Source organism: Cetorhinus maximus, chromosome 2 (assembly GCF_964194155.1).
Source record: "Cetorhinus maximus chromosome 2, sCetMax3.hap1.1, whole genome shotgun sequence".
Lineage (NCBI taxonomy): Eukaryota > Metazoa > Chordata > Chondrichthyes > Lamniformes > Cetorhinidae > Cetorhinus > Cetorhinus maximus.
In genome coordinates, this window is record NC_135880.1 from 138,471,383 (window position 1) to 138,487,268 (window position 15,886).

General features: G+C 42.6%; 2 protein-coding genes across 3 annotated transcripts in view; both read right to left on the reverse strand.

Annotated features, from left to right (window-relative positions):
* Positions 1-15,473, reverse strand: part of eri1 (exoribonuclease 1) — a 90,917-nt gene extending 75,444 nt beyond the window's left edge. The window contains exon 1 of the mRNA XM_078570129.1: positions 15,349-15,473. The gene's annotated coding sequence lies outside the window, so the exon portion shown is untranslated. The remainder of the gene's footprint in view (positions 1-15,348) is intronic.
* Positions 3,085-15,498, reverse strand: ppp1r3b (protein phosphatase 1, regulatory subunit 3B). 2 transcript variants are annotated; one of them, XM_078570143.1, is made up of 2 exons: positions 15,349-15,498; positions 3,085-6,473 (listed from the first exon to the last, which is right to left on the reverse strand). In XM_078570143.1, the coding sequence occupies exons 1-2, from the start codon at positions 15,360-15,362 to the stop codon at positions 5,576-5,578; spliced, it is 912 nt and encodes a 303-aa protein (XP_078426269.1). In that variant the 5' UTR covers positions 15,363-15,498; the 3' UTR covers positions 3,085-5,575. The 2 variants fall into 2 exon arrangements, with proteins under 2 accessions (XP_078426269.1, XP_078426277.1); XM_078570151.1 differs by lacking the exon at positions 15,349-15,498 and adding an exon at positions 8,423-10,511.
* Positions 15,499-15,886: the final 388 nt, after the last annotated feature.

A 15,886-nucleotide genomic window follows, 5' to 3' on the forward strand; every position in this document is an offset into this window, starting at 1 on the left:
GCCCAATGGGTCAAACAGCCCACTGCTATGTTGTAAATTTCTGTGGTTCCATATTCTAAGTTCCTATCTCGCCCAGAACTATGTGGATGACTAATTGTATTTACAGTTTAATAGAGCAATAAAGTAGGTGAAAGAATGGCAAACTGCGTACCATATTCTATTATAGCATGGATGAAATTACTATTCTGCTCCTGTACATTTGAACATGGACAGCCATTTACTGCATGTTCCGAGGGAGTGGAGAACAGGGTATGGAGACTTTGAACCATTTGTTGAAATCTCAATTATCAAGCTCAAATATCTAGATAAGTTGAAAGCAATTAACCAACGGTCAGTGAATACATTTGAGCATGCAATTAGAATCTGCTTAAGAATGGGATTGAAAGTTATGTGGATAAGAACATAGAACAAGTCCTCCATGGAGGTCAGGGGGTGTGTCATGCTGCCAGTTCCTGAATCCCAGGCCTAGTATAATCAGCAGCTACCCTGCAGTAAAACTACTCCATCCACTTACCAAGCTATCTATGAGTCTTGCTGGTGATTGGATTCAGTGGAGCTGGCAGTTTACGTTGAGGTTGCTGCTGGTTGTGCCTGAGACACAACTTTGGGGGAACCAGCACCAACATAAAAGGGACTTGAATTCCCCACCGTTGAATGAAACATCTCATTGCCTTACCTGCTGAAGAGTCTATGTAGACAACTGAAATACCATTACACTGTCTGTTATGACCATTTTGAAATGTCTGTAATGTTCATTGATTGTATTGAAGCACCTCAAGATGCAACATGATCTATGTAGAAAACTTGAATATGATCGCACTTTTTGTGATGGCCATTTTGAAATGCTTTGTAATGTTCTTTCAGATATTTTATGAATAAAGTATAAAAAAATCATGAACTCATAATGTAGACATCGAACTGGTTATTATCAACAACCAGACTTAACTTGAAGGAAAAGTGATTAATCTGTTAAACAGATTGAACTTTGAAGTTCCCTGCTCCCAGAATCATAATCTAACAGCAGCTGGAAAGAATGTTTCCTTGCTACCTCTTGGGGTTTTTTTAATTAGGTTAAGTTAATTTTTCTTCATTAATTCCCACAACAAACCCTTTTTAATTCAGTCAACAAAATGAGGTTGGTACACCCCCTGTTCTCAATTCTCTGAATTGGCAACCAAATGTCTGGCACACAAATACCTCTGAACAAGATACCCAGTCCCAATCTGATATTTTATTTCCTGCAGCTGATGTCCCATCCCCCTTCTTCAAAGCACGCCCCTATGCTGATGCCACACTCTATTCCCTCTCCATGTCTCCCTCATTACAAGTGACTACATTTCAAAATTACGTAGTTGGCTATTAAAAGCTTTGAGAGGCCCAGTGTTCTTGAAAAGCTCTATATTAATGCAAGTCACTCTTTTCTCATGTCAGTAGCCTCCTTTCCATTCCATCACTGACAACCTCACTTTCCTGCTGAATAATGGCGCTCTAAAATTTTTCAAATTCCCTTCGATCACATGCAGTCAAGGGCTCACTTCATCCTCTCCTTGTCTTGCTCAGAAATTCCTGTTAAACTCCTTAATCTTGTTTCTGATATAATCCTAAAGGTTCTAACAACTCAAGTTTGCTAGCTAAAATCACAACATTTTGCTTTACTTATTTTTTGCCAAAGAAATTAATTCTTGGTGACGTCCTGCATGACTTGACCTTGACCTTCCTCTTGGTTTAAAAAAAGACAATTGACAGAAAGAGCCACTGGAGACTGCAGCATACTTTGGGAAGATTAATGCTTTTACAACCTTGATGAGATCTAAATATGTTGTTCTGCTAGAAGCTAGCCAAGAAGAATTAATGTTTCCATGGGCCAACTGGTTTTGCAGATTTTCACTTCATTTACCTGCAGTGCGAAAATGAACGTGATTAAGTTACTTAACTATGAGTGGCTTTAATACTCTAACTTTAAATTCAAAGTATAAGGCAAATTTTAATGTGAAATTTAAATATACATTGGTTCTGCTCTTTCTTCTCCCCATTTTTATTCTCAAACTCTTTTTAAACTTCTCTGCCTAATCTATGTTCAAATCATACATGAATCTCAGTTAATGGGGGAGGGGATTACATTGAATTACATTCCTCTTATCTATCTGTTCAATCAAGTTTCCAAGTGCACACTAAGCAACTCTTTGAGGGTCAAGCCTTATACAGTGAGCAAGTATTTTTAGGAGTCTGGGGAATGACAAATACAACGTGTGCAGTGAAAGAAGTGATGCGTTGGAAGATAGCATGAGGATAGAGGGCCAAAATTAGAACAGCCTTGAGCTCACCAAAGGAATGAAGAAAGAATCAGGAAAAGGTAGAACAACAGAGAACAGTAAATGATGGAGAAATGCATAAGAATACCAGAGGAATAGAATGAGAGAAAGGACAATAGACATGGGAAGGAGCACTGGAGTTTCCTATATTCATATTTTATTCACCTCCATTTTTACACCACCTGCAAAAATTTACACAAAGTGCAATAATTTCAGTATGTAGTGACCGTGCAAAGTGAAACACTTCTACTGCCTTCATAAAAACCAGGACTGAAATAATGGCGATTCATTGACTGCGATGGTCTTATGGATGTCAAATGTGTTTGTTATATTATTTCTTCTTCTATGTCCCATTTGGATTGATAGAGGCTCAATGATGTAGTAAAGTGGATCTAATTCAAGCATATTTAAAAAACCCTTGTCTAAGAGTTAGGGCCTGGAATAAGATCAATAAATACAAAATGGGACTATCATTTCACAACTAAATGTCAAGTACAAAGCACCCTAGATAAGTCAATTTCTTCCATGTTTAATTACTTAATGGTGGGGGGGGGGCAGTGGGCAGGAATCCCAAGCTGGCCTTGTCTCGTTTATGCCCCTCTCTATATCTTTTTCTCAAAAAATCTTGGCATTTTCCTTCTTCTGTCCAGTTCTCTCCATTTGAAATGGAATTATTTTCATAAAACATACTCAGCCAGGAAAATCCTGCTTGGAAGCTTTATTTTCAGTCAGTTGAAAGATTCGAATACAAGTATTAACTTGGACACAAAGACACAGCCAGGTCAATCTTTAATGTGTAAAGCACATCAGACACAGAATACGGTTTGCCAAAAAAATACACCAGTGATCAACAGAATTGAACAGCATCCACTGAGTATATTGTCCCAAGGAGCCGGGGTCAGCCTTGGCTTGCTTCACCATTCAATTAGATCATTAAAAATAAGAAATAGGGATGGGAGGAGGCCATTCAGTCGTTAGAGCCTGCTCCCCCGCCATGGCTGATCTGCAAGTCCATTTGCTCCATATCCCTTTATCCTCACTCAACAAAAAAAACTATTGACCTCAGCCTTCCATGGAACTGGAACATTTAATAAAGCAGCTTTTCATTTGGAGGAAATATTTCACAGGACATGATCCTTGGAGATTTTATTCTAAGGCCTTCAAAATGATGAAAGATTGTACACTGGTTGGTGGATTCTTGACAAACTCCTGAGGTGCTGGAACAAAGGGGAAGTTAGAAGCTTTCTTTCCCTCCCTCCCCAACACAGTGAGCTGTTGGAACATGGAATGCTTTGCCACAAGTACTTACTGAGTAGGGACAAGAGGAGATTGACTAAAGTGTTTGAAAAGTAAGATAAAATGATGGTGCTGGTGAAAACTACAGTTGAAGAGCTAGCAATGGGTCAGGCGAATAGTCTCTTTCCCTGCCATAACTTCTGCGATTCACAGCCAAAACCAGTGGTTTGCAGTTTCATCAGAGAGAAAAATAAAAGAGGGACAGATTCTCGGAATGTAATCCCAAAAGCAGCAGGAAAACTTCTGGAATGCCATGTATAAAAATGGAAATTGACAGTTGCTGTTGATGTGTGACTTGCCCAATGTTTTAAATACTGGTGTCATGCAGTGGTGGAAGTTGCACAGAATTTGACATAAATGTGCACGTGCCATGTGGACAGTACACGCTCAAAGGCCTTTCTTGTGGGAAACAAGAATTACAATAGATCATCACTCTACTGTAATGAATTGCACTTGATCACATTATATGCACCACAGTGGGTTCAATAACACAGAGCTGGGGAAAAAAAAATCTCCAAATTTCTTTGACAGAAAAGTACTTGCCTGGGTTTCCAGGCAGCTCAATGTATGACTGCACCACTTGGTACAGCACTGAGCAAAGGTCAGGAGTTTCCCAAGCTCAATGGTTGTTCGACCTGGGGGACTGGCATGCACAAAAACTACAATCTAACCAAGTTAAACTTTCCTATGATTCAGCAAATCCTGATGCCTATCAAAGTGGCATAACTAAGCCAATACTCTATGTCTACCACACATGACAAAATTGATTATTTGGGCCAGACACTGGAGAGCAGCAAATGCCTGAGGAGCTGTGTCCCAGCCGACAGTGCCTTTAGGACAAAAGGGTAAGTCATTTGTTGATGCTTATTCCTGCTCACTCGCAGTTTCATAGTGTTGTACAGGCTCAGTTTTAACAAGCACATTAGCCAATCCACAACATACAGCTAACAGTCACTGCTATCTGATAAATCTCCCAAGCAAATGCAAATCTCTCAGGTGAGAGAGGACTCAATTTGAGATAACTACCTTTGAGCTACTAATTTACATTGAACTGTCAAGTGAAGGAGCATCTCTATGCAAATTCCTAGTCTCTAATGTGCAAGACTTATGAGAAAACTAATGGGCAAGAAGAAAAACTGAATACAATGACCTTAGTGGAAGTGTCAACAAATTTCTACAGAATAAATATGAAAGTGCGCATTCTTTCATTTTCCCTTGGATATTTAGAGCTGATAAAACAAGGTCCAATCAGTTTGAGTACTATTGATTGTCTGCTGATCAAAATCAACACAATGAGTCCGCTGTTTGAAAAAAATTCCTCACTACAAAATGAACTTGATACTAGGATCCCAGATCCGACACCAAACCTGCTTTAAACTTTAACTTTAAACAGGTCAAGTACTTTAAGAAAAATACAGTTGAAGATGATCAATCCAGAAGGGCCCTGGAATGGCTTCCATCACAGCCTCCTAGTTGTTCTAAAACGATGCCTCCATTACCCTACGCACAAGTTCATTCCACGTGTCAATCGCTGCTTTAGAAGAGCTTCCTGAAATCATTTGGTGCAACTAGGCAGAGTTGAAAAGAGTGGAACATTTCAGAATTGACAGAGTCATCCTTGAATTGGTAGGTGCACCTCAAGACAATTACAAAACATGCTGGAAAATTAAATGGTGACACCTAGTACAGAATGTGAACACTTGGTGTATTTGGAGAGGCAGCGTTCTTTTGTGATCCTCAGTAGACACTCAAATTACAGATTATAATATGAGCTTGCGCACCGACAACCCGGATTTAATAAATGTTAAAAATCGCAAGATTCTGATGTGTTGACAACATCTGGTTAATGTTTGCAACCAGCACTTGCTTTGCTACACCAGAAGTTTACTATAAACCAGTTATACATTGAAAGACAAATTTAAAACCATCTAGACTTTCAAGAACAATGTAATCCCAAGTAATCCTGCTCAATAGTAAGGTCCCATTTTGTCATAACCAGCGTAACTGGGCCATTCGGGGAACAAACCATAGGAGCAGCGGAGACCACCATAATGGTCAAACTCAATCCCATATCCTGGCATGCAGTCAGATTCAGTCAATAAAGCATCCAGTGGCTGATTTGTTTTGCTAGACTCCGGAGTGTGTTTCAGTTCCGACCGGATTAACCTGTAGTTCTGCCCTTTGTTACTATCCCAATAGGTCTTCCCACCACTTTCATAACAGATGGCAAACTCTATCCTTTCGTGTGGAACAATGTATTCCGGTAAACGAATCTCAAATGCAAAAGTGTCTTTATCTGAGCCAGCATAAGAGTCTTGGACATAGCAGCAGTCATGGTCTTGTAAAGATTTCCAAGTATCAAATGTTATTCTCACTTTCAAGGACTTCTCAAATGCAATGTTTTTCACCTTGACTGTCCCCATTATGGTATTCTCTTGTAACATGCAGTTTTCAAGGCAAACCAAGTCAGTTTCTACACGATTGTTGAAATCTTGGTAGTTCGACGAAGGCTGTGCAAAATCTAAGAGCAGGCTATCTTTGTCTGTGGTCTTCAGGCCTACTAAGCTGCTGATCAGGTCATCAACATTGAAGGAAAAATTTAGGTCGTGCAAATCGAAGAATTTAACCGTAGTCAAGGGCAAGCCCTTTGTGTCTGCAAAGGAAACACGTTTCTGTTCCTTGATTCTGTGCTCATTTTCTGGTGCATCTTCACTGATGCGGAGGTGGATACAGGGCCGTAGTGGCTGGGTTACTTTCAGTGCTCTTTTTCTGGTGTAGCTCACTTGCTTGAATGGAGGAGGAAGATATAGCTGCATAGCGATGTCAATTGGCATTGCAGATCTGGGAGACAAGACCTCAAGCATACTAGTGGGAAACAAAAAAAAATTTAAAAAAAAGTTAGCTGATGCACCTAAGTCATGAGAGAAACAATTGGGCTTCTGCCCAACATTTGCAGGCCAAGGAGACAGAAACACAGCAATCTTTTACAATGCTTATTTCCTGCGAATCCTTTACTTCCACATTTATATAGCGCTTTAAAAGTGAAGAAAAGTGCCACAGCATTTTACAGACAGAAAATAAAGTCACCAAGACAGGAAGGGACAGTTCGAGGGGTGATCAAAAGCGGGGTGGAAAACGTGAGATTTGAGAAGAATTTTAGAGACAAAGGGAGACGAGGAAAGGCAGGAGGGTTTAGGGAAGGTGTTCCAAAGGACAGGGTGAGGGCAGATGAAGGCTCTGCTATCAATTCTGGAATGAAGGATGAAGAGAAAAAGTGACGTGCTGAAGATCAGAGTTGCGGATCAAAGTGGGTTAGAGATAAGGAAGAGGAATTTGAAAATAGCAAGGGTCTGGGCAAAGCAGGAGCCAGTGTAGATCTGCAAGGACAGGATGGGGTGATTGAGTTGGAATTTATTGGGTGGGGAGTATGGGAGGGAGGGGGGGGGTGGAATAAAACATTCTGGGGGCAAGAAAAGCACAGTTTTGGTTTTCAGCGGAAGTGGGTAATAAGTTTAAAATGGTTTGACATTGAATAGAACTATGGCTGTCCCAACCCACATTCAATTTAACAGAAGTGTTGTGAGATAACTTTTAGGTGACAGACTCATACTATTTCCTGATAAGTGCAACTAAATAAATGCAACCAATGTGTGGTACTTACTCTGATGACAGAATGTCACAATGCGCAGTAATAAAAAAAATGTACTTGAAACAATGCAAATTGCAAGTGTATCTTATAACATGACTGGGCTTCCAAATGGCCCTGTGGATTGACGCAGAGACAGCACTGCAGTTCCACATGTGCCCACCCACAGAGCTGCCCTTTGATGGGCTTTGGTTATGTTATCACCAAACCCCAGTAGGAAGCAAGAATCCTTATTACATGGTAGGTACCTTATACAGTGGTTGTTGTTGAAATTTCAGCCTGTTACTGGCACAAGGTCACAAATGGGAGACTGGATTTCAAAACATTGAGAGTCGTTCAACCACACTGGCATCTCTCAAACAATAAATCTGACTGGCACTAGGAGATTAGAGCAGTGCTCTGGACACTTGAGAGAAGTGCAGTCAGCTGCATAGTGTTATTCAGTACTATTGTGGCTCAGTTGGTAGCACTCTCATCTCAGTCAGAAGGTTATGGGTTAAAGTACCACCAGAGACTTGAACACAAACTCTAAGCTGGCACTCCATGCAATGCTGAGGGAATGCTGCCCTGTTGGGGGATGCTGTCTTTTGGATGAGAAACTGACCAACGCCCAAAACAGATTATTTGATTATCACATATGCCGTTTGTAGTTCATAAAATTGGTGGCTGTGTTTCCGACATTAGAACAGCAACCACATTACAAAAGTACCTCCCCGGCTTTAAAGTGCTTTGGCAATGAAGGGTGCGATACAAGTGCAACTTATTTCATTCTTTAGCACTATCTAATGAGGAGCTGAGCCAACCAGCAATAAATCTGTGGGTTTGCTTTGTTAAAGCTAAAAGCTACTGCGGATGCTGGAAATCCAAAACAAAAACAGAATTACCTGGAAAAACTCAGCAGGTCTGGCAGCATCGGCGGAGAAGAAATCAGTTAACGTTTCGAGCCTTCATGGCCCTTCGGCAGAACTGAAGCATAGTTAGAGCTCTGCCGAAGGGCCATGAAGGCTCGAAACGTTAACTGATTTCTTCTCCGCCGATGCTGCCAGACCTGCTGAGTTTTTCCAGGTAATTCTGTTTTGGTTTGCTTTGTTAGTTGTCTCAGACATGGTGTCAGTAAGAGTGCTCTTAATGCCAGGCATGCTTCTGCTGGTAAGTGTGAGTAACTCACCAAGGTTTGCCATCACTATCCAGCGACCCCTGCAGAACGTGCAAATGTGTGGATGTCGGGTGAGGGTAAGATCAAGCTCAGCTGTGCGTCTTCCTTCCTCCTCCCATTTCATCATCATCTTTCCCCCATACTCCAAAGTCAGGGCTCGGCAATAAGTAGTGGTCATTTGGGCAAGGTACCAAAAAAAATGGGCACCAGTAATATATATATTATAGCACAACAACATCATAATAGATGTGCTAATTAATGTACAATTACTACTTTAAATCAATACTTTTAAGTTCAACATCAGATACTCTAATGTACCTGGTTTAGGGAGAATGTGGAGGGGGAGGGGCAGAGAGTGGAACGGGCAAAGGGTGGAATGAGCAGGGGTAGAAAGGGGAAGAGGAGAGGGGATGAGACTGGAGGTATCAGAGTGCAACAGGCACCAGTAATATATATTACAGGATTAACTAACACATCCTTAATTTTATTTTATGTAATTACTAATATAAATCAGTACTTTTAAGTTCAACAAAATGAGCAGAAACTTCAAGTAAAGATTAGGAAGATCAAAACCATTGTCTTTGATGCCCATCACAAACTCAGTTTCCTTTCCACTGATGCCATCCAGACTGTTCACAACCTTAGTGCCCCATTTGTCCCCAAAATGAGCTTCCAACCACATATCACCAAGATCATCTGCTTTCATTTCTGTAACATCATCCCACGGAATCGCCCCTCAATGCCTCTGTCACTTCTAAACTGGACTACTCCAATGCTCTCCTGCCAGCCTCCCATCTTCCACCCTCCATAGACTAGAGCTCATCCAAAATTCTGCTGCCCACATCTTAACTAGCTCCAAGTCCTGTTGAACCATTACCCCTCGCTGATATCACTGGTTCCTTGTCCAGCAACAAGTTTACATTTTTCATCCTTGTTTTCAAATCCCTCCATCACTTCAGTTGGTGGCCATGCCTTCAGTTTTAAGATCTGGGATTTTTTTTTACTCACTCATGGGATGTGGGCGTCGCTGACTACTCCAGCGTTTACTGCCCATCCCTAATCACCCTTGAGATTAGGTGGTGAGCTGCCTTCCTGCGCTGCTGCAGTTCCTTTCTAAACCTCTCTACCACCCTCTCTTCCTTCAACACGCTCCCTAAATACCTATCTCTTAGGCCAGGCTTATCCCCCACCTTTCCAAATATCTCATGTTGCTTAGTGTCTGTTTTTGTTTCACATCATTCTTTTGAAAATGCATCGGAATGTTTTACCAAGTTAAAGGCATTCTAATAAATACAAATTGTTGTTGCATTCCACAGCCCTTAAATTAGCTGTATGCCCACTGAATGATTTTAGAAGCCAGTTAGTTTTCCAGAAAAAATAGGTTCTCCACTACCCCATACTCCCTCCCCCACTCCCATAAGACCAAGTTGAAACCAGACCTAATACTCTCAGCTGTGCCTAACAGCAAATGGTATGATGGGTCCACATGACCTTGGGATGAATGCACTTATGGTCAATAAGTGACATTAAGAGTGCATATATTTTTAGAGATTCAGCAGTCATAAAAAATGAGTGGTGCTGCACTTCAAAGCTAACTTCAGAGCAGTGTGCCATACCTCAGTCTTTCACCACATGCTTTAATATGCAACTTTGCCACACAATGTGACTAAACATACTGTGCCAGAACACAAAGCTAGTCACGTATAGTTTAATTAAAACACAATTCAAGCCATTTGTTTAATCTCACCCATGTAAAGGCAGTAAGAACATCAACTTCTAGAAATTCATGCACATTATGAAGTCTACCATCCCCCAGCTGGAAACAATCTAGGCAGCAAGCCGAATGTAAACAAAAGCTCATTTTAAACTACAGTTATCAACTGGGCCTCTCAAGCTCCAAGGAGGTCAGAAACATGCAAATCCACAAGGCTTCCCTTCTCCACCCATTCCTTCCTCGCCCAACATCTCCTGGGATTTAAAAACTGCATTAAAAAGTAGATGCCTGTGTTTGCACCACAAGCAGTTTGTAAGTAACAGCAGGAATTCATGAACTATTTAATGCTGGTAACAAAATTAAGTTAGAACCAAACTTACTTTCACTAGTCTGGACACAGCTACAACTTTTTCAGACAATATTAAAAACTTGTGCAGATTAAGTGAGTGGCACCACTGAGCAGGCTTAGTTACCACACTCAACAAAAAGTCATTCATTATCAGGACTGAAGAAGGATATAAATAAAAGAGTTTTTAAGCCAGTAAAATGAGAGGGTGGCAGGAAGAACAAAAGGGAAGATCTGTGATAGGAAGAGGGGGGAAGGAGATTAAATAACAAAATATTACAGGATGCAAAAGCTAAAGGGAGTGGCAATGGTTGTAGTAAAGAAACAAAAGATTTGTTCAGGTGAGACACGAACGACTGCACAGTCCCATCTGAACATAACATGAAGGGATAACGAAAGAAACAAGACAGCCAAAAAAAAAGCAAGAAAAGAGAGAGCACAAAATGAGCTGGAGGCTGAGATTATGATCTAAGGTTGTTGAACTCAATATTGTGTCAGTGCAGTGCAGTGCTGAGACGGAAGATAAGGTGCTGCTGCTCGAGCTTGCCGCAAGCTTCCCTGGAACACTGTGGCAGGCCAAGGACAGTAAAGTCAGGGTGGGAGCAAGGTGGAGAATTAAGATGGCAGGTGACTGGAAGCTCAGGGTTACAGTCGCAGGCTGGGGAATATCTCCATTCAAAGTGGTCATCCAGTCTACATTTGGTCTCCCCTGTGTTCAGGAGCCCACATCGTGAACAGTGAACACCGTACACTAAATTGAAAGAAATACAAGTAAATTGCTGTTTCACTTTACCCCTTCATACTGCACTCAGATGGGGCTGTGTAACCATTCATGCCTCAACCTTTCTTTGTTTACTATACCCATTACTACGCTGTTTTTTGCATCACATAATCTTTTGTTATTTAATATAATTTCTGCCTGCCCCCACCATGTCACAGGCCATCCCTTTTGTTATAACTCGCACCCCAGCCCGCCCATTTTACTGGCTTAAAGCCTTACATTTCTATCTTTCCTCAGTTCTGATGAAAGGCCATCAACCTGAAACGTTGGGCGGATTCGTCCCAGGTTTGCACTAAGTGTAGTTTTGGGTGGGAAAAAGGACGTTTTACCCGCCAGCCGCAATGGTGGCATATCGTGCTGTATCCTCCGCTTCTCGGCTCATTAATTACGCAGCCACAGGAAACACGCTGTCTCGCTAGTGGGCAGCCTCTGAATCACCCACCACGCTGTTACCTCACCGTTTCCTCACTCCGGGTGCCATATCTAAACTGTAGCTGCACACACAGTTCTCAACGCTTGCAGCCCAGGACTGCTCCACTGGAGACATGGCCCTGAAAGCCAAGAAAAGTTGTGACTTGTCGCCGGAGTGCCTTTTGGAGACCCACCGTAATGTCCTCCACCCCTGCTCTGGCCGCAGGAAGTTCAGCAAACTCACCACTCTGGCTTGGGAGGCGGTGGCAGTGGTGATCAGTGCCAACGCTGCATAGAAGAGGTTGGCCATCTAATGCAAATAGAAGATGAATGATCTCATCCGTGCTGCCAGGATAAGGCAACCATCTCATCACTCTAAACTCACACACTCAAGCCCATCACACATTCACTGGCATCTCACTCACTGCCAGCTCAAGGGACATCACCACTCACTCTCACCCTCACATCTCCACCTGGCCTCATCTCCTCTGGAGACTGCCTCTTCAGCCCTTACCATCTTGAGGCCGCTTGGATAGGTCAACTTGTGACCCACACACACCCTGGGATACCCACCTTCCCCAGTACAGCCCTCATCCTGCAGCCTCTTCCCTTGCCTGAGGCCAATTCTCCCCCTTCCCCAGGCAAGCCCTAGCCCTTCAGCCGTTGAAAAACCAACCCCGTCTTATGGTTGGTCTGGTAGGTAGAGACCTGCCTATGAGCCCCGCAAAAGTGATGCGGTGCTGTTCATGAAGCCTGGCGCTGATGACCACAAGTGCTGTCTGAAGCAAGGTAGGTAAACAAACCTCAAAGTCCCAAGCGAAGTGCAGCTCGCCAGGTGCACGTCGCTTCAGTTGTGAAGCATGTTGGCAGGCCTCAATGATCCAGCGTGGGAGGGATGATTCTGGCGAGTTGGGCTTATGCAGATGTACTAAAATGACGTTCCTGACGTCCAGTGGTGGGAAACATGGCCCACCATTGACTGGCGGAGCAGATGATCGCAAACTGGTTTCACAACCACATCAAGTTAATTTCTGGCTTTCCCGCCATATTGTCTGCTCATGCCCGACACCAACAGGAACCGTAAATTCCACCCGTTAACTCTTTATTTCTCCACAGAAGCTGTCTAATCTAAATACATTTTTGTTCCAAATTTCCAGCATTCCATAGTGCTTTGCTTTTGTACTCGAGGCGACTCTGCTCCGTCCAGTATAATGACCTAGTGACCTAATATATGTGTATTAGGAGCAGCAATACACATATAAGTTAGGGGGCTTATATCATTCCTGCTTGTCCTTCTTTGTGGCAGAGGGAGGCACTTCAGCTAAAAGGGCGACAGCTTTGGGAACCTCATGAACTCAAGGTCCAAGCATTTCATTACAGAACTTGTTAGAATCCTCACTTCCAAGAGAAAATGCTCACTTTTCTTAAAAGAAAATATAGTAGCTTAAATGACTTTCAAATCACATCTCGAGCTATTCAATCTTGAATTTTAGTTCCAGCTTATTTGATTAGTATTTGCAGGTGTGTCGATCTATAATTAGTTGGGACTTTATTAAAATTGCATATATCCATCAGATGTGGCTCATGTCAGGCAAGGTTGATGTGTGCTGGACAGAACACCTTAAGGTGTCAGCTGTTGCTCAATAGTGGCACTCTTGTCTCCAGGTCAATAGGTCATGGGCTCAAGGTCCCACTCCAGAGAATTGAGCACATAATCCAGGTTACACCAGTGCAGTGCTGAGGGAGTGCTGCACTGTCAGCAGTTTTGTCATCGTAGCTAAGACATTCAACCAAGGCCCTTTATGCCCTCTCAAGTGGGCACAAATGATCCCCTGGCACTATTTTGAAGAAGAGTAGGGGAGTTCTCCCTTATGTCCTGGCCATTATTTGTACCTCAACCACACCACAAACAGATGATCTAGTCTTTCATCTCACTTCACTGCTGTTTGTGGGAGTTTGCTGTGCACAAACTGTCGGCCCCATTTCCTACATTGCAACAGTAACTAAGTATTTCGGAAGTATTTCATTGTCAGGGTGTAGCAATTTGGGAGGTCTTGGGGATAAGAAGGTCCCTAACCAAATGCAAGTTATTTCCTTGCAATTTCAACAACACCATGATTCTTTTTTTCTTTTAAAGTGAATGAATGGGGAATTTAATTCAAGTGGCAACCAACTCAAAAGGCCTCAAAATTACACAGTAGCATCAAAAGTGAACACGGTTATATGAAATTATAAAGGAATTTCAAGGTCAAATATTCATCCTTCAGGAATTTTGGAACTTTGGAATTGCTTGACATTCCATGAGAGAAAATTAAATATTTTAAACATATATTGGTTTAAACCTAGGCATTGATCAGGTCTGCTAACATTAGTTTCCTGGACAAAAACAAAAATACCTGGAAAAACTCAGCAGGTCTGGCAGCATCTGTGGAGAGGAGCACAGTTAACGTTTCGAGTCCGCATGACTCTTCAACAGAACTAAGGAAAAATAGAAAAGGGGTGAAATATAAGCTGGTTTAAGGGGGGTGGGACAAGAGGAGCTGGATAGAGGGCCAGTGATAGGTGGAGATAACCAAAAGATGTCACAGACAAAAGGACAAAGAGGTGTTGAAGGTGGTGATATTATCTAAAGGAATATGCTAATTAAGGGTAGAAAGCAGGACAAGCAGGTTAATTGACTATTAGTTTCCTGGATATTTTTAACTGGAAAGTTTTGTAACCAAATTCTGTTCCCTAATTGACAATGGCTACAACGACACAAAAAGACTTTGCAACTAAATTAGATGCTCCGAAACAAGAATCATCAGATAACTGACATGTAAAATCCTCCACCACCGTCTTACTTACTGGCCCCACGTTTCGATCATGAACAACAATGATCCCGTTACACAGTCGGGGGTGTACAGTGGAACTACCCCGGCTGCAAAACAGCCACTGGAAAGTACAGGAAGCTGGTGCAACTGATCCCCGCTCTTATCAGTAAAATAAATAAACCTCAGTGCAAAAACCTTGCCATTTCATTCCTGGCCCTCAGTTTAGCCAAGAAGCTGCAATCTCTTATTTTAATGTTACACGCAATTAATTATATATTTTTAAAAGTGCATTGATATTACAAGATAAGTTTCAACAAGGAATGCGATCTATTTCAAAGCTTCGCTGTAATTTCTCTGCCAAGGCTGGACAAAGTCTTAGTGTGAACCTTAAAAAACTCACACTTCTTCCCCAGTGAACCTCAAAACAAATACTCCACGACCCAATGCAATCTTTTTCCTCACTGTATTGAGCCGCCTCTCTTTTCTATATGCAAATCCGAACAAGAGTCCAGTATTGCTCCGTGAAGCGTCCGGGATTTCGGCAGCAGTCTCGGAGTGCAGGTTCCTGCAGAGTTTCTCCCACACATACAGGAGTTTCGGATATAAGTTTCAGAAAAGTTCAAAGCGACCAAGCCATCTCCCAATTTATTATGCATTATAAATTCTGATTATGCATTGCAAATTTGGAAAGCAATCCTTGTGTTTGCAGAATGTAAAATACAGTTTCGAAAGGATCGAACAATTTTACCCCCCTCCCCAGGGCATGAAATCAAATAACCAGGAACTTCCGTACACGTATTTACAAATTGCAACAGCCCGAGTCTTCGTTGTGTTCCCTGGCTGCTGCCTGAACATTGCTCGTCTCTCACTTACCTGCTGCAATTCATGGGGCTGGGGGAAAGCTAGCAGCTCCACCGTGCTTGTGGAGGTGGCTGGGTGCACTGCCTGCACTACCAGCCCTTACCCCGTTCACCCCACTGCTCCCAGCTCCTCCTCGCAACCCTCCAGCCTGACTGACAGCGCAGCCATAGCCCCGCCCCCCGCTAACAGATGCTTTCAGCCAATTAGCGTACAAGCCTCGACAATAACCACCCAATAGGAGCCCGGACACTGCCTGGAAGTCCCATGTTCCACCGCGAGGGGGCGCAGCTGCAGCGGTTCATGGGGTGACCTTGTTTCAATACGAAGGATACAGTCAAAGTAGCGACAAGAGCTTGTGACATTACAATTCGGAGTAGGTTCGAATTCGGAGCAGGCCACTCGGCCCCTCAGGCCTGCTCTGCCATTCAATAAGATCTTGGCTGACCTGAGTGTAACCTCAACCCCACGTTCATAGCTACCCCAATAACCTTTCACCCCCCTTGTTAATCAAGAATCAATCTACCTCTGCCTTAAAAATATTCAAAGACTC